Raw genomic sequence first — 19017 nt, 5'->3', positions numbered from 1 at the left:
ACAAATGTCATTTGATCCTCACAGCAACCCCATGAATAGACGCTGTTATGATTTCCATTTTACAGATGGGGAAACTGAGGCTCAGAGAGGTGAAGTCACTTGTCTGAGGTTGCACAGGTAATAAGTGGGTGGGGCAGGCAGGGGATCCAGGAGGAACACACCCCAGCCCCATGCTCACCCTCAGTTCCTACCTTGCTGGTGGCAATGCAGGTAGACAATCTCCTCCAGGCGGATGGTCATGGCATAGTCCCAGTAGACGCTGGAAGGGGAGGGAGGGTCAGGCTTGCAGGATGTCTGCCCAACTCGCCATGGGGAAGCCCAATCCATGGGCTCCTCCACCCTCCTCACCAGGACCACCTATCCCCAACATCCATGTCCCAGTCTTCCCAGACTCTATCTCCCCTTCTTCTGGTTCCAGTACCCCAATTTTCCAAGGAATCCCCCCTACACACACATTTCTTTAACCCCAGTCCATGTGGCTAAGGCTGACCTCTCTCCTACGCCCCCCCACGTCAAGGACTCCAGGAATGGGCACCTGACCCTGGCTTGGCCACTCAGTATATGACACTGTTCCAGCCACTGTGATTGGTTCACAGATTGCCCCATGATGCAAGCAGAACCAATGAGACTCAATTATTGGATTTATGTTAGAAATCTCTGGGAAAGAGATGCTCCTTTCTGCTAGGAGAGTAGTGGTAAGGATGATAGAACTCTGGAGATGTAGAGGGCCATGGCAAGAAAAAGCCTGCCTGTGAATGGAGTCAACAGTTGGGAAAGTAGAGCCAAGAGATGGAAAGAGTTCAGGTCCTCATTTGAGTCCCTGGATCCAGCCATGCCTGAAGCCACCACCCCTGGATTTTTCAGTTCATGTGAGCCAATGATCAAGGCAGTTTGAGTTTGGTTTTCTGTCACCAGCATCTAAGATAAGAGTCTTGACCAACTCCAGGCCACCATGTGTCCATGTGGTTAGAATAGCCACTCAACAGCCTTAACTGCACAGGTCTCAGCAGGGTGACTTGAAGGCTTCCATGAACCTCATTTTCCTCCTCTATAAAACGGGGCTCATAATAATATCTACTGCATTGTGTTGCTGTGAGGATTAAATGGAATCACATATTTGAAGGGCTTAACACAGTGGTGATGCATGAAAAGGTACTTGGTGAACCGTCCCTGTGATGATTTACTTAAGGTTTTCCATTTCCAGCTCGATGCCTACTGCTGTCTTGAAACAGATTGCCCTTCCCCTCAGAACACAATGGACAGTGGGGGCCACAGGAGTGCACTGTTCAAGTTTCCTTCAGAACTTGCTGTGGGGAGCAGAGCTGACCAACCAACAGCTTCAGAGGCCACCCCTGTGGATCCACCACCACATCTGTGCTAAGGTCATGCTTCGCTTGGGCTGCTTTTAGTCAGGACTGAGCACGTGGGGGTGACAGTGTAGCTCTACTCTTGTGGGCTGGGAGACTCCTCCAATGGTCAACTTTAGTCCAGGGATTCCCTACTGATCTGGCCAAATGTTCTTAGAACTGCACTGTGTCCGAGATTCTTCTTGGCCAGTCTTCCTTCCTTTCCCCATCCCTTCCCAGTGATAAGACCAGCTTCTCGGTCTGCCCGCCTCGTCCTGCTCCTCACTTTGATCCTTTGCAAGTTCTTCCCCCATTACATCTCTTCTGCACGTCTAATCCTGTCTTGGTGTCTGCTTCTTGGAGGACACTAACACAGGCGTCAAGGTCAGGCAGCGTTCAAATCCCACTCCTGCCACCAACATTGAGCCAGTCCTTCCCCATCTCTGGGCCTCAGTTTCCTCTGATGTGAAGCAAGGAAGTTGGAATATAAGCTCTCCGAGGGCCCTTTCTGCACCGGTCTATACCAGAATCAGTCTCGTCAGGATCCATGGAGTGAATGTCCTTGGACGATGGTCAAGTACACAAGCGTTTTTCCGAGTAGCAGCCTCTGCCGAGCCCCTCACAAGGCGAGTCTCAGTGAGGAGGTCCTTCCCAGGGCTCCCACACCAGGCCCATCACACAGGGTTGCAATTGCCTGTTTTCTCCTCTGTCTCTCCAAGGGGTGATGAACTCCTGGAGAGGGACTGGGCTTTTTGTTCACTTCTGCAAAATGCTTAGAGAATGTTCATAATGAATGGTAAATGCTGGATCCTGGAATGCCCAGGAAACAAGGCAACTCTCCAATTACCACCAGACACCAGCAAGGAGGATCTCTGTGGCCACAGGTCCTTTGGATCCATCTAAATTAACACCAACAAACCCCATGACCGGGATGCCTTTCCAGCTGCCAGGCTTCCTGCTAAGGGCTTTATATGCATTTTCTTATTGACTCTTCCCTGTATGTCTCTTCAGAGGTTCCATTACCACATCCCCATTTTACAGATGAAAAAACTGAGGCTCAGGGAGGTGAAATTGATTATCCAAGGTCACTCAACTGGGAAGGAACAAGAGTTGAGTTTCTGTTTTCGTTTTACATGTTCTAACGGCTTCTAGAGTGGAATTTCTGGGTCATATAGCAAGGGTATGTTATAAGAAACTTCCAAACTTGTTTGTAAAGTGGTTGGACCATCAGCAGTGTATGAGGGTTCCAGCTGTTCCACATGGCAGGGCTGAGATTTGAGCCAAGTCTGGGCTGACTCCAGAGACCAAATATCCACCTTTCTGGTGGTATTTCCCCTCGAACATCAGGAAACCCAGCTGGGGAGTTATGATCCTGGCTGTGTAAGAGGGAAGTCTGGCTGGGAAAAGAGGAAAGAGGTCCTGAACCTCCTCCTCCTTATCGCCATTGTCCCTTGATCCCCAGAGGGATGCTGGATCCCCTGGGTTCCCCCCTTTCCCATGCCAACACGCACATTTCTGACCCCTGGCTGTTTTTATTCCAGTGAGCCTCAGTTCCAGGCAAGGATAAGGATAGATGGGGGTTCAGAGCCCAGGGCTGGGGAAGTTCCCAACCCCATTAGCAGTGACCTTCGAAGTGCAGATTCAGCTGGAACTAAATATTGAAGCACTTATGATATGCCTGTCCACAGAGGAAAAGATGATGCAGAAACAGGCAGAAACAGAGTCCCCGATGATTTGAGCTGGAGGGAAGGTGCTTGGCAACCATTTGGTCCAATGTCTTTCCCAAAACATTAACATCAAAAGTTTCCTGCCCACACAATCCTGGGCTTAGGTCCAACCAACAAACAGAGTCCTTGTGTTGTTGAAAGCTTCGATGTTTGGTGGAAGACACGTCAATGTTTAGGAACCCCTGCAGACCCTTGGGGAACCCTTCATGTTCTGGAGAGCTCATCCTGTCCACCCCCCTCATTTGATAGGAGAGGGAAGTTGAGGCCCAGAAAGGGGGAGTGATGTACCCCAGGTCATCCAGTGAGGGGAGGACCGAGCAAGGACTTGTTCCCATCACATCCGTTTATTCATTGCTTATTTGTTGTCTCCTCCAGTACAATGTAAGTACAGTGTAAGCTCTGAAAAGATCGATTTTCCTCTCCTTTTACGCATCTGTTATCTCTCTTGGACCAAGCACAGTGTCTAGCACACGGTAGGTCCTCAGTTAACATTTGATGAATGAATCCAGGTCCCCTGACTTCCCTGCTTTGCTTCACAATTATTTGATATCTAAAGGGCGAGACAGTCAGAACACAAGTAGTAACAGATTTATTATGATTTTGTAAATGCTAAGAAGGAGATTCAGGGGACCTCCATGGGATCTGAACTCAGCTGGGAGGTCGGGAAGGCCTGACATAGAGATGAATAAGCTGATATAAGGTTCAAGGGCAAGAGCATTTCCTCGGCTCCCACACTGCTCCTCCCAGGAGGTGCCACCATCAGAAACTCAGGAGTCCGGCTGGAGCTGAATTACTTGGCCCAGTTGAGGACCGACTGCACCTCCCAATGACCGTCTCTGAGGACAGACGGTAACCCTTGCCCAGGAAGTGATCAGCTTAGAGAATGATATTAATCACACCAAAGCCTGGCGTTAATCGCACCGAGGCTTAACACTACACAGAATACAATGATAGGGCTCTGGTCATGGCCCTTGGAAAGAGTCCTTCTTTTATATGTGTAAATATATATATTTATACTTACAAATATGTATATATATTTATAGATGAAATCCTATAATTTCATGATGTCTGTTTGCTACTGCAGGACAATATGAAAGGCAGAGGGGATGACGGGATGGCTGTTAGGGCTGCATCATGGGTACTTGAGTTCTATTTTTATGTTAGAAATTCCTCATAATCAAAAGTTTTGAAGAAATCAAGAACATGTATAATAATAATAGAGCCCGATGTGGGCTCAGAGCAGCAAAACCCATCATCCCTCCTCCCCACCAGCAGCCAAGACTCCCCCAGCTGAAATCACCGGGCGGGCTGCACCTCTGCATGGCGGCTTCCCTGTGTTTTTCCTAAACTTTCCCTAATTGCGCTGGAACACAGGGGATCGCAGGCAGGGAATCCCTGGTTCCCGGGTCTCTTTGAAGTGTGACTCCAAGGCCGTCGCCGGGTCTTATAACTCGCGGGGTATTACAGGAGACACAGACCTGGACCAGGTGCTCACAACCAACGCCTCTGGCCTTCCTTTTGTATTGAGTGATGGGTAAGATGGCAAGAGACTGGGGAGTATCTGCCATTTGAGGGCTCACGAGATCTTTGTTACGATTCCCCTCTCCGGGTGGTGTTTGCCCAGGGCACTGCCTAATACCTATATCCTAAGATTCTTCCAGTCAGCTCCCAGATCCTCCTGAGTTACCCACAAGGCCACAGCTGCAGGGAGGCTGGACCAAGTGGCCATAACAACCAGACGGAGCAGGGGCAGAGGCGGGGCACAAGGGACAGGGCACAAACATCCCTGCGCTGAGGGGAAGGGAGGCTCCCAGCACCCTACCTCTTCTCGTAGTCCAGGTCCCCTACAGACCCGTTCATCAGCTGGTTGGGCGTCCACTTCAAGGTCATGACGTCAGCTGTCTGGTGCAGGGACAGGTACCCCGGCACAGCCTCCATGTCATCCCTCTGCAGAGACAGCAGGACTCAGGCCTGATCATAGCGCTGGCATCACAGTGGACACGGGCCCTGGCCCATGTGACTCAAGGGCACACAACCAGAACCAAGAGGTTGGCTCATTCCCTCCACGGCCATGTCCATTTGGAAGACCCCCAACCTCCCTCCAGATGGCTGTGCTAAGCCAACCACCACGATGGGTTTGGTTCTACAGAGTCCAGCTGTGAAAGCCGCCCACCCCACCCTTTCATGTGGCTCAGGAGCCCTGATGCAAGGGTGGAGTCGGGGGGGATCTTTAGAACCAGGAAGGGGGCTCTGTCCTTTCAATAACACCCTTTCCAAAACGGAAGGCATGTATCTGCCATCACTGTGTCCAGTCTTAAGGTAGAAAGAGATGGCAGCTGAGTTCTGTTGCACAGATATTACCCAGAACGCCCTCCACAAATACCCTCTCCATACTCCCCGCCCAGGAGCCCCATCCTCTGCCTTCCCAATATGCCTGCAGGGCTTCTCACCTGCTCTGCTCTATCCCAAGTGGGGTTTGGCGGAGGGGGCTGTCTCCAAGCCTCACACATAAGAGGCAGCCCTCCTCCCCCCAGATTCACCCCACAACATGTGGAGACAGACAACTAACATTTACTGAGCACCGAGGGTGTACCGAGCATGGCTCCACTCCATAAATATCTCAACCACACACGCCAGCAACCCCGGGAGGAAGCATCCTTGCCGTATTTCATCGACTCTAAGATACACAATTTTTTTTCACATTTTAGTGCACCTGAAACGGTGCATAGCAGGTTCAGTACAAATGGGTGAACTAAATGAGTGATTACAGCAGAGAATGATAGACAGACAGCTGGCTGGACAGATGGATGGATAGATGAACTGGAAAACAAATGGACAAGTGCAGACACGGATTGATGATGGGTAGATGGATGGATTAATAGATGAATATAACTATGGGTGGATGGATGGACGTAACGATGGGTAGATGAATGGATGGATGTAATAATGGGTAGATGGCTGTATGGACGTAATGATGGGTAGATGGATGGATGAATGAATGGGTGGTTGGGTGGATATAAATACAGGCAGATGGATAAAGAAATAGTGATGGATGCATGGATACAGTGATGGGTGAATACAGAGACTGGAAGAGAGTAGACTGGCTGGGTGGGTGGAGATTTTGACAGATGGATGAATAGATGGTGAATGGGTGGATGGATGGATAGATGGATGAGCAACCAGGAGCCAGAGGGAACTCCTCCTTTATAACCTGGAGCCAGACCCCCAGTGGAAGAACTGGGCCCAAGATGAACTCTCACCGGCTGAACCAGAACGTTGTTCTTGCCATAGAGCAGGGTGGCCCGGGAGTTCTGGTGCAGGGACTCTACATAGTCACGGGCGGAGAGGGACGGCCGGTCATCCATGCTGCTACTCGAATGCCTTTTCTGGATCTGGCAATGTGCAGGGAGGTGGCAGATGAGGTCTGGAGTGACCACCAAGGCCCCAGTCCACTCCCCACCTCCACACCAAGTCCAGAACTCAGCCAGACTCCCTCCCAGTGCCCCACCGTCCACCCCACTCACGCAGAGGGCCGGACGCTTGGTGGGCGAGTCCTGTCGCAGGTGCAAGCTGTGGATGCGGTGCCTCTGGACAAGCTCGTCGGCTGAGGGGTCCGTCCAGAAGTGATCGGAAGTCTTCATCTTGGTGTACTCCAGGGCGCAGGGCCCTACTGTGGAGCAGACAGGGGCTGGGAAGCCATCTCCCTGGAAAGTCCTCCCTCCCTTCTACCACCAGATGGACCACTTATTTCACCATCTCTCCCCTCCAGGCAGCTAGCATGACCCAGGGTCCTGCTAAAGAGAAACCAGCACAAGACCCTGAAAGCAAGAGGCAGGGAGCAGTTTTGAAGGGAGAGGCTGGAGGGAGGCGAGAGAGGCCCTTAGGAGGTGCCCCCTGGAGCTGAGACCAGAGATCCAGAGGAAGCTCAGAGCACTGGACCACTTACCCAACAAAGATGCAAGGATGGGGCCATCCACGGGGTCCATCAGGAGAGCTTCCTTCTCGTAATACTTACTAGCAAGAGAGGAAAGGACATGCAGGGTTGTATGGTGACCAGCGGAGGGTGCACGATCAACTACAACCTGATGGTTAAGAGCAGACTGGGTTCAATGCCTCTCTGGTCACCCAGTACCTCTGTGAGCCTCAGCTGCCCCATCTGTAAAATGGGGATAATAACAATATGTCTCATAGGGCTGCCAAAGGACGTTTGAGAGAGACAACAGATGTAAGGCACTTAACACAGTGCTTGGCTATAACTGCTTAATACATGGCTTATTAATAATACATTATTATTAATAATGAGAGTAACAGAAAAAATCATTAGAAGGCTGCCGAGGCCTGGCTGTTCTGTCTGCTTCTCTTGCATCTTCCATTTCAAACATGAAGTCACTTAGAGGCTCAGATGATGTCTGCCCTTCCAATATTATTGAGGCAAACATATGCTTTTTAGCTGTGGTGTGTCCTCAAAAGCTGTAATAATAGGCCTTCCTGTCTGGAAAACGAAAGCAGATGACTCTGGCCTGACACGCTCAAAAATGCCCCCGGCCTCTGACTCTCCAAAATAACATGCAATGTTGTCAATACGTTCGTGCTGAGTGTTTTGTTTTTTGAGTTGCTGTGCACTGGTTTCTAATTCTTTGCAAACTCATACAATCTAGAAACTAACAGAACTTCAGAATTGGAAAGGACCTTGTTCTGACCTCCTGAGGGATCTCAGGCCCAGAGAAGGTAAGTGGCTTGCTGGAGGCCACACAGCAGGTGGATGCAGGCTACACCCAGCAAGCTTAGCTCTTCTTCCCTTCCTACAACAGGGGGTGAAGAACACAGGATCTGGAGTCGGACTGAGTGGGAGCCCAGCTCGGTCACTCCCTCCCTCGCTGTGTGTCCCTGGGCAGGTGACTACCTTCTCTAAGCTTCGTTCGGTGCCCTCAGCTGTAAAGTGGGAAGAATGACAGGACTCACCCACTTGCGGATGCTGGGAGGAGTAAATGTCCAACTGCATGTATTAAGTCCCAAGACCGTGAAGTTCTCACTAAATGTGGCAATATCATTGTAATTTTACCCCAAAGAAATCTTCAATCAACCATAAAATTGGCTGAGGCAGAATGACACATCCTGGACATGCTCAACATCAAGTTTATACATTTTGGTGTCAGATCTGAAGCTAATACTTTGAGACACTTTCCAGTCCACCACTCATACTCTATTCCAAAAATCAGCACAGTTATGTGATCGTAACCTGGAAATAATGCCTTAAAATAGTAGGTAGGTTGGGAGCAAGATGTGACTATATAGGGTAGCCCCAGGGAGTTTCTTCCGGGTGATGGGTTTCTTTGGAACAGTTCTATAGCCTGAGTGTGGTGTTGGTTTTATGAAACTATGCATGTGTTAAAATTTCATAGAATTATATAGCAAAAAAAAAAAAAAAAAAGTACCAATACTGTTGGTTTAACAGCATTGCGTCAATGGCAATTTCTTGGTTTTAAGGCTTGTACTACAGTTATGTAGGATGTTAACATTGAGGGTAGGCAAGAACCCTCTGTACTACTGTTTCAATTCTGTGTGAACCTAAAATTCAAAATACAGTGTTAATGAAGAAATAGTAGGTTGGTATTGCTGCTCAAATAAATTACTAAAAAAATATGACCAACTTTTTCAGCGGGAAAACACAAGGTCATATGCCAAAGGCAATTAACTACAGAGACCCTGGACCCATAACAAGACAGGGGGCAGAGATGTGTTATAATTTACTAGAAGGTGAAAAGGTGAACTGGAACTCCAGAGCCTGGATTTCTTTCAGTTCCTCTCCTGCCTCCGGGCCTTTGCACCTGCTGTTCCCTTTGCTGAGAACACTCTTCCCCACCCTGTTTCACAGTATCCCATCTTCTGGGATACTTTCCCTGACCACCCAGAGGAAGTTAAACACCACCCACCTGTCCTGGTACACTCATCACAAATTATCACAATTACTATGTGCCTGTTTTCCCTGCTACAATGCGAGCTTCATGAGGGGAAGGACTTTGGTTTGTACTTTCATACATATTTTCCTAGCAAACACGCAAAGAATAAAAGATGAGAACAATGATACCCACTCTGTGTGAGGATGTGGTTAAACAGGCATTTTTACATACTGAAAGATGGAAAGATTCTCAGATATATTTCTTTCTTTCTTCCATCCTTTCTGTCTCTCTTGCTGGAAAGGGGTGCTGGCCACGAGGAGTCTCAGATCCTAGATCCTTCAGTAGATCTCCACTGTTCTTTTCATAATATCCAAGTTCATAAACATGACAGGCAAGACCAGTGTATCCCCAACATCTAGGTTAGTGCCTGGCGCACAGTATATGCTCATTAAATATTTATTGGGTGAATGAATGGATGCATGGATGAATGTTTGCCAAGAGGACTTACACTGTAAAACCTTTATACCATGTCAATCTGAGCTAGGAGAGAAAATGTAAAAAATATCACTATGCATTTCCAAAATGCTGTGTACTCACTAACTCCTTTTCTCACCTCTTCTCCAGGGTGGCAGCAATTCCCATCCTGTCCCATTCACCAGAAGAGACAACAGAGGCACAGAGAAGCTAAGTGAGTCCCCTAGGGCCACATAGTGAATAGATGTGGGCTTCATTCATGGGAAAAGGAACATCTCTAAGATTGCAAGATCCTTACACCCCACCCCAATTCCAAAGACCCTGCATTGCTATTAAGCACCCAAATATTCCCAAGGTTCTAAGCTAGGCTAGTTCAGAGTCAAACATCCAGAAGGCCCTTATTTAATCACCTTTACATCAAGTGTATATCAAGGGGGCAAAGCGTAAGCAGCTTTGTGTGAGAGAGTGCAATTCCTAAGAAGGCCAGCAGGTGGTGGCAGAGCGCACCCAGGTGTCTTCCGCTCACCTGCTGTTTTCCACAAGGTAATGAACAATTTTGTCCAGGACCTTCTCAAACAAGGCTGTACGGATCCACAGGTGCTTGATGGCGAGTGGGGACAGGTTGGGCAGTTTTGGCAGCTTTCGCACATTCTCCTGGAGGCCCTGGATCTGGTTTCGCCTTCAAGACCAGTAAAGGAAGAGAATAGATATTCACAAAAGAGGAAATCCAACAGGATCAATATGCAAATGGGAAAGTGTCCAACTTCTCTAAGAAATCAAGGAATGCCAATTAGAACAACAACAAGAGCCCATATTGCTCCTGGAGAATGGGAAAAGAGTTGAAAAAATAATACCGAGTGAGTGTGAAGATGTGGTAAAACTGACACTTTCCTACACTGTTGATGGGTGAGCCAGATTCTCATACTGAAATTTCTTTGTTTTTTTAACATCTTTATTGGAGTATAACTGCTTTACAATGGTGTGTTAGTTTCTGCTTTATAACAAAGTGAATCAGTTATACAGATACATATGTTCCCATATGTCTTCCCTCTTGCGTCTCCCTCCCACCCTCCCTATCCCACCCCTCTAGGTGGTCACAAAGCACCGAGCTGATCTCCCTGTGCTATGCGGCTGCTTCCCACTAGCTATCTATTTTACGTTTGGTAGTGTATATATGTCCATGCCACTCTCTCACTTTGTCACAGCTTACCCTTCCCCCTCCCCGTATCCTCAAGTCCATTCTCTAGTAGGTCTGTGTCTTTATACCCGTCTTGCCCCTATTGAAATTTCTGTCTCTCTCTTACTTTCTCTCTCTCTCGGCTGGAAAGGAGTGCTGGCCAAGAAGAGTCTTGGATTATAGATCTTTTGGTGGCTCCCCATTGCCCTGGAGAAGGAAGCTTTTTAACATGACTAGCAGGGCACTCCATGACCTTGCCCGTTTGCCTCTCCAGCCACCTCCTTACCACTCTCTGCCTCTGACCCCATGATCCAGCCAGACAGAGATATCTGTGGATCCCTGAGGCTGCGAAGCTCTCATATGAGGACTTTCGTGAGCTGCTGCTTCTTCCCGGCTTCCCCCGTCTACCCTATTCCCTGGCTGACTCCTTCTCACTCTTGAGGTCTCAGCGAGGGCACCCCCTCCTACAGGAAGCCCTCTTGCACCAGCTGAAGCTGGGGAGGGGCCCCTCCTCTGTGTTCCCTCAACCTCTGCAGCTTAACTTCCCACTCACTTCTCTGTCTTCCCCTCCACACTGTGACCTCGAGGGTATGGACAATGCAAGTGCTTTTAAAATAAAATATTGAGTCTGCCAAGTGGCAAGCCTTGGCCCTTTTTCACGCCTGTATCTCCAGGGCCCAGCACAGTGCCTGGCATATACAAAGGGCTCAGTAAATATGTCCATGAATGAACGATTGCACAAATGAATGAATGGACACCTGGAATGGACATCTCTCATTCCTCCATTAGAAAGTTGCTCCCAATGTTATGGAAGGTCCATGGAAATCCATCCCTTTTAAGAAGTTATCAGCAAACACCTGGGAATTTAGCAGATGGATTGGAAGGCACCTAAAGACCAGGTGGCTGAGGAGTCAGATTCCAAATGGGAGTTGGCAATGCCAAATCTATAGCCTTACCCATCATGCAGTTCTGGCCAGCAGCCCGGGGCTGGCAGGGCCTAAAGGGCAAGCAAAGGGCCATTTCTCATCCAGAGTAACCACTCATGGCAGAGAGGGCAAACACATGACATGCACGCCTCTCTCTCCCTTCTGTTGCCCATAACAGGCATGGCTAATCAATCCATGCCCTCTTTCCCATGTAGTCCACTCACAGCTCCAGAATCTTTCACAACACAACTCTCTGTGCAGCTACTAGGACCAAATGGGTTTGAAATCTATTTGCCATCCCTGACCAGGCTCCAGGTAGGGGGTTTGGTTGTGCAGTTGGGACGCTGGGGGTGGCTCGGGTGGAAGGCCCTCATGTACACACTCTCAGGCCATGAGCCTCCCCCCAGTACACACACTCAGCCACTAAGACAACATCCCCTTCAATGGCTGCTTCACTGTGAGCATCTGTCCACGCAGAGACCATGTTGGTTATGTTAAACTTTGATCTTCCTGCATTTGGCACAGGCTTGGCTCAGAGTAGGCACTTATTCATTTTACAGTTGTTTCTTGGGCATTTCCCAGGTGCTGAGCACTGTCTCAGACACTGGGGACCTAATGGGGGATAGCACAGGTGCAGCTGCCTGCCCTCAAGGAGTTCAGAGTCAAGTGGGGGAGACAGACAACAATCAAGTAAACAGTAAACGAATGAATGAATAAATTACAGATGGTGATAACAACTGGGAAGACAATAAACAGAGGGATATAAAAGGGAAATGGGGTGAGGGTTGAAATTTACCATTAGTTAGGGGAAGGCCTGAGGATGACAAGGAGCCAGCCATGGAAGATGAGGGGCGTGAACTGGGTGGAGGGTACAGTGTGTGCAAAGGACCTGGGGTGTGAAAGAATCTGGAGGGTTGGAGGAGCAGAGTGGAGAGTGGAGAGGGTGCAGGCTCTCACCGAGCCCGGGGAGGAGCAGGGGCTATCCTCTGGGGGTACCCTAGCCTCTACCCCGTTCTCAGCACTTACGCGCTCTCTATCAGCTGTTCCAGGTCCTGCACCTTGCGGCTCAGCTCCTCTGCTGGCGGGAAGCTCTTGCCCACTTTCATGAAGAGAGCTGCGATCTTGTTGCTGCGCAGGAAGCCAGCCGCCCGCCTCCGCAGGCCATGCAGGACGCAGGCCTCCACAGCCGCTGCAGGGACACAACGATCAGCAGGCCCTGCCCATGCTCCCCAGTGTCCAGCCTGGCTCTGAGCTTCCAACACACACAGGTACCTTGAAGATCCGGGGACCCCAGAATCACAAATTTCGTGACAGCATCATAGCAAAAAGCACGTATACCTCTCCACCATCCAGCCCCTCAAAAGGGAGCAAGGGGGCTTAGGGGTGAACCCACGCTTGCCGCCCAAGGTCAGATCATCTCTGTTCACATTCTCTCCTGGCCAATAACCAGCTGTGTGACAGGGGTCAATTACTTCCCCTCCCTGTGCCTCAGTTTCCTCATCTGTAAAACGGGGATGGTATGAACATTAACCTCGTGAGGTTACTGTTAGGATGAGGTGGAAAAAATGCACGGAAAGCACTTTGCCCAGAGCCTGGCACATAGTGTGTGCTTTAAGAATGTTAGCTATTACTCCTGTCAATGAGGGAGGGGAGCCTGGACCATGTGACTGCTGAGCTTTATTCCGGTTAGGGAGTCGCACTGTTGTCATTACTACTGTGACTCCAGTAACAGCTAACATTATGGATCTCATCTGATCTCTGCCACAGCCAGGCAGAAAGTAAAACCATCCATTTTTCAGATGTGGAAACTGAGGCTCCCAGACGTAAACTGAACTGCCCAGGGCCACCCAGCAAATAAGTGATGGAGCTGGGATTCAAACCCACATCTGAACCCAAGGTGTGCTCACAACACTTGTGCCTCCACAAAGGGCATTTGAAGAGAGGATTCAGTCATAATCTTCCCATTTCTGTGTTTCCCCTGGAGGCCCTGCCCAGCCCTCCTCAAATAAGAGACCTAGGGTGTAGCCTGGGTTCTACCACTAACTTGCTGTGTGACCTTAGGCAAATAACTTTCCCCCTCTGGTCCTCAGTGTTCCCTTCTAAGAAACAGACCCTGTGCAGGCCATTCTGATGGCCCCTATCTTACATCTGATACTCTCAGCAGCCTTTATTTATCTTCTTACTTTCCGTCTTACACAGCAGACTGGGAGCTCTCTGGTATGCACTGGAGCATAATCAATGTTTATGGGAAAATGTTAATTTATAATAAGAGCTACCCCTTCTTGGGCACCTACTCAGCCAGTGTTAAGGTTTACCTTCCCTGATCCCCGTGGCAAAACTCATTAAGCAAGTGTTCTAGTTACTGTCTTTTCAGAAGAGGACACCAGCACTCAAGAGCCTGGCCAAGGGCTTCCCTGGTGGCGCAGTGCTTGGGAGTCCGCCTGCCGATGCAGGGGGTGAGGGTTCGTGCCCCGGTCCGGGAGGATCCCGCGTGCCGCGGAGCAGCTGGGCCCGTGAGCCATGGTCGCTGAGCCTGCATGTCCAGAGCCTGTGCTCCGCAATGGGAGAGGCCACAACAGTGAGAGGCCCGCGTACCGCAAAAAAAAAAAAAAAAAAAAAAAAAAAGAGGCTGGCCAAGGTCATGCCATGTGCAAGGAGAAATACTGAGAGGTTTCAGTTTAACTGCTTGTGTTGTTTTTGTTGTTGTTGTTAGCAATGACTTGGCTTTGAAGGATTGTTCACATGTTGCCTAATCTGCTCATGGATTTAAAATATTCTGGGTGATGATCTCTAAAGTATCTTCAGTTTTGCTTACATACCCAGAACTTTCATTTCTTTATACTGATTAAGTTCATGATCCATTCTGGCTTGGTAGACATTATTCCATACTTTCCGACAATGGCTCATAAGGAACAATGGACAAAAGAATCCTCAGGGACATCCATCCCTCAGGTCTCATTTAGGGCCAGCAGATTTCTCTCACCCCCAAACTCTGATCAGAGTTAGAGAATTATTATGATTTTTATCACTCTCTAGTCTTCTAAGTCTTTAATTGGTAGGTATGCTAGTGAGTCCCAAAATAGACATGCATATCATGTCTTTTGCAAATAAAAATGTCCAGGAGAAAAAAGAAAGCCAGAGATATAGATCTATATTTATATAGAGAGATATATATTCCCATATATATGTGTGTGTATATATATGTGCACGCATAAATGTGTATTTTTATACATAACGTAACATCTTACAGAAAAACCTGAATGAACTTTTTGGCCAACCCAATATATACATAAAACGTATTTCTGGGACTTCCCTGGTAGTCCAGTGGTTAAGACTCGGCGCTTTCACTGCCATGGGCCCAGGTTTGATCTCTGCTCAGGGAACTAAGATCCCACAAGCCAGGAGGTGCAGCCAAAATATATATATATGTGTATATATATATATTTATTTAACTAAATGCATTATCACCTAAAAAAATAAGATCTTGCCCAAGGTCACCCAACCAAGAAGTGGCAGAGGTGGGATGTGAACAGAGGTGGGCTGCAAGGGGCTAAGCTGACGTCAGTGGTCTCCCAGGTCATGGCATGTGCTCGGCCAGCTGCAGGCCCACGGGTGGTGTCCCCGGCCATCTGGATGGAGGCTGATGGGCCCCTCTATAGGGCCAAGACCGTGAGGGGAGCATTACAGCTTGTCCTTTGTTATGAGACTCCAATCACTAAATAAAAAGGTTTTCAGGGAGAAAGAAACACTCCCACGTATATGTACACACTGCTTATGCACTGAATCCTGACTTCAGGGACACGGTAAGACACCTGTCTCTAGCCATTGTGAAAGTACAGTAAGAACCGGGCAGCGAGGTTATTCCTGGAACCCTGTGGGCCTCGCAGGTTCAAGGAGAGAAGTCTCAGTCATGCTCTGAGCCTGCCTCCTTTGCTGAGCCAGCTGGAAGAGATCCCTCGGGATGTGTCTATGGTTCCTGATTCCTTTCTTTTTTTTTTAAGTCCTCATTCATCCTCTCTCTTTACCTGGGTGAGGAAAGGATGTAGAGCCCATCCCTTAGATGCAAGACCCTTGGTCGCTTGGGGTAGGATCAGTGCGAACGGAACCCACGGGAGGGAAGGCATCCTTCTGTGTCAACCATGATTACCTTTTCCCGGGGTGCAGATGTCATTCTTAATTTCTTCTCTACTTCCAAATCTTTTCTCTACTTCCAAATTCCCTAATGGAGTCCCTTTAGAATCCAAAAATAACTTCGCAGTTAAAAAGCAAAAGAATGACATGAGAACTTTGCTCAAAGAAAGACGCCACATCCCCAAGGCAGCCCACAGAGGGGAAAAAAAGCTGCTTTTCAAGGCCACTAACTCACCACAGAAAGAGATGATGTGGCTGCTGTCTTCGTGGACAAACTTGCGCGTGACGGCTTCCTCCATAATCTGTTTCACCTGGAAGGCAGAGGCACCAGAGGGGGAGACCCAAACCCACTCGGGGTGCAACCTCAAAGGGCTACATCACCCCCCACGGTGTTCTCAGGCTGCTTGGGATGTTTTGGTAACTGCTTTCCTTCCACATCCTCCCTGCTGTGTTTTCTGTAGGGCTAGGGCCTGTGGCCTCTGATAGCTCCACACTCCACTAAATTATTTTTTCAGGCTCTCTGCATAGTGGGCTTCTCTTGAGGTGTCACGAAAAATGTCCTCTCCTTCCTGACTGTCCACATCATCTAAGGCATCCCACCTCTAACTCCTTCCATCCCCTGTTATGGTTTCTTCAGAGTACTTCCTGTCCGATTTGTTTACTGTCTGTCTCCATCTTCTACAATATAATTTCCCCAAGGGCAGGGCCTTGTCTGCCTTTTTTTTCACGGCTGTATCCATGGAGGCTAGAACAGTGCCTCGTCCATAGTAGGTCTCCATAAATATTTTCTAAGTGAGTGGATGAATGAATGAATGAAACGGGTATATTAAAAAAAACAGGAAGGTGTAGTATGAAAAATCAGGGAATCCTGTAGACCACAGTTCAAATCCCTGCTCAGGTACCTACCAGCTGGATTTGTGATCTTATTTTGGGAAACAGAGGCTTAGCAATGTGTAGAAATTCACCCAGAAGCATAGAGCTGGCCCAGAGTGGAGACAGAAACCAAGCTGGGTGTGACTCCCCAGGCTGTGTGTTTTTCATACTACATTCACTCATTCAACAAATATTTATTGAACACCTGTGGTGTGCCAGGCACAGGGGACACAGCGCTGAAAGGGCAGCCATGCCTCTGCTTATGGAGGTGGCCCTCTGGTGGCCTGAATGCCCTTCTGCTCTGCTGGATTCTGGGCCCCACTGTGTCTGGAGTCACTGTAGTACTTTAGCAAAGTGTTTCTCCCCTCTAAGGCCTCAGTTTGCCCACCTGGAGGTTGAGGAGGTCAGAAGAGATGACCTCAAAACCTGGTCCCAGCTCTACATCTCTGGGGCTGTGACGTGGGGATCCGGAATCCACCCCCATCGATGAGCCCCTACTCCCTTCTGGCTGCCCTGCAGCCCACCTACACTCGGCCTGGCCAGCCCATCCACGTGCCTGTCTGAGAGCAGTCTCAGGCTCTCAGTGTCTCTCTCTCCCTTCCGATTGCCTTCTGGAGGGGAAGACAGAACCCAAAGCATCCTTGGCCATGTTCTCTGGAAAAACACATGGCAGTGACCACCTGAGAGCTGACACAGCACTTCCCCCGACACAACCAAGTCAGCACCCGCACCGTGAACAGCTCCCGGCCACCAAGCCCAGCAAGCTCTAAGCCTGGTTTTGCCAGCAGCATTTCAAAGTCTGAAAACTATCTAACTGAGCCTGCGGAACTGGTCCCACTTACAAATGGGGAAACTGAGGTTCAGGAAGATGAACTAGCCCACCCAAGGCCATACGGCTAGGAAGCAGCAGAGCTGGAATTCCAACTTATAAAAATGTTTCTCATTTTGGCTCCAGCTGCCATGCCCTGACCCGTCTAGCTACTAGCTGTATTTCCTCAGGCAACTCATGCCGCCTCTCTGAACCTTAGTGTTCTCACTGGGTACAGGGCTTGTAGGAACAGCGCCTACAAGGGGCAACGGGAGGACTGCACAAGGTAACGCGCCCCACGTGCTGAGTACAGAGCCTGGTGTGCAGCGTACCGCGATAAACGTTAGCTGCATGCAGGTCATTGCCCTACCGAGAACCTCACACCTGGTCTCCTTTACCGTTATTCTGGTCCTGCCTGAAACACCACCTGTTAAGATTAAATTTCCTTGCTTGGGGGCCCACAGTGGCTGCTTTTTGTAACATCCATCAGATTTGTGATGATTTTGTCAGCACCTGTCCCCCCTGCCAAGCTGTGGACCCCATGAGGGCAAGCACTCCGTGTCTCCCTGCTTAAGAACTGTGGTTCCAGCACACAGTAGGTGCTCAATAAAGTTCTGTTTGAGGAATGAATGGCTTGAAAGATCATGACTGACTTCTGCTTTGGTAGAATATTCCAGTTGAAAAACATGCTTTCTTGTCACTATAATCATGGGTAAACGGAGTAGCAGTATAATGACCCCTGGAGCAAACAAAGGCACAGAGAGGTGAAGTAACCTGCCCAGAGTCACACAGCTGGTGACGAGTGGATTCAGGGCTTGGACCCAGGTTTATCCGACTCCAGGGGTTGAGCCCCTTCTACAACATGCCGTTAAGCCCACATGGTCTCAAAGCATTTGGCCCCCTCTCTGCCCTCCTCAGCCTCAGGTACCTGCCTCCCTCTTTTCTCTGCTCCCAGCACCTAGACTTGGACATCCTTTGGGAATAGAGGCAGAGGGAGTGAGTTCAGGCAAAATAGTGGTGACAGCGGACTGTCAGGGAGGCATGGGGGTGGGTGTCCGGGCAGCTGGATCGGGAGTACTTTCAAAAGCACAGTGAGTAATCAACAGCCAAGAATTGGGAGCCAAACAGACCTGGGTTCAAATCCTGGCTCAGCCACTTACTAGCTGTAGGAGCTTAGGCAAACTCCTTTACCTATAGCTCCAATTTCTACAGAATTGTTTCACTGACTCTTTTGGCTCCACCACTGAAACAGACTCAGAGTCCAACCATTTTTCCTCCCCTCCAACAGCACTGCCCAGGTGCCAGTGATGCTGGTCCAAGTCATATCTCTCCTAGATTGACACTGTAACCTCTCACTGGTCTCCCTGCATCTACATGCTAGAGGCTGTCTTAACGTGTCCAGAAGGATCTTGTTAAAAGGTAAGTCAACAGAACAACCAGACAGAAGGTCGATAAGGAAACAGAGGACTTGGACGACATTATAGACCAACTGGACCTAACAGACACATGGACTGTCCAACCAACAAGAGCAGAATACACACTTTTCTCAAGTGTACATGGAATAGTCTTCAGATTACTGTGTTAGGACACAAAACAAGTCTTAATAAATTTTAAAAGACTGAAATCAAAGAAAGTATCTCTTCCGATCACAATGG

At 49.0% G+C, this 19017-nt stretch overlaps 1 protein-coding gene across 1 annotated transcript in view; it reads right to left on the bottom strand.

The window, feature by feature from the left end:
- The window catches only part of SGSM1 (small G protein signaling modulator 1), an 84175-nt gene that overhangs the window by 41586 nt on the left and 23572 nt on the right, over nt 1–19017 (bottom strand). The window contains 8 exon segments of the mRNA XM_089895384.1: nt 192–259; nt 4896–5020; nt 6334–6465; nt 6598–6743; nt 7020–7087; nt 9974–10126; nt 12577–12739; nt 15917–16053. Of these exon segments, the coding sequence (XP_089751510.1) occupies nt 192–259; nt 4896–5020; nt 6334–6465; nt 6598–6743; nt 7020–7087; nt 9974–10126; nt 12577–12739; nt 15917–16053 (992 nt within the window).

Source organism: Delphinapterus leucas, chromosome 14, assembly GCF_059928025.1.
Source record: "Delphinapterus leucas isolate spDelLeu-1000000601 "Yukka" chromosome 14, BTC_Dleu_Yukka2, whole genome shotgun sequence".
In the NCBI taxonomy this organism is placed as follows: domain Eukaryota; kingdom Metazoa; phylum Chordata; class Mammalia; order Artiodactyla; family Monodontidae; genus Delphinapterus; species Delphinapterus leucas.
The sequence above is the reverse complement of the archived record's forward strand: the minus strand, read 5'-3'. Positions and strand labels throughout refer to the sequence as shown.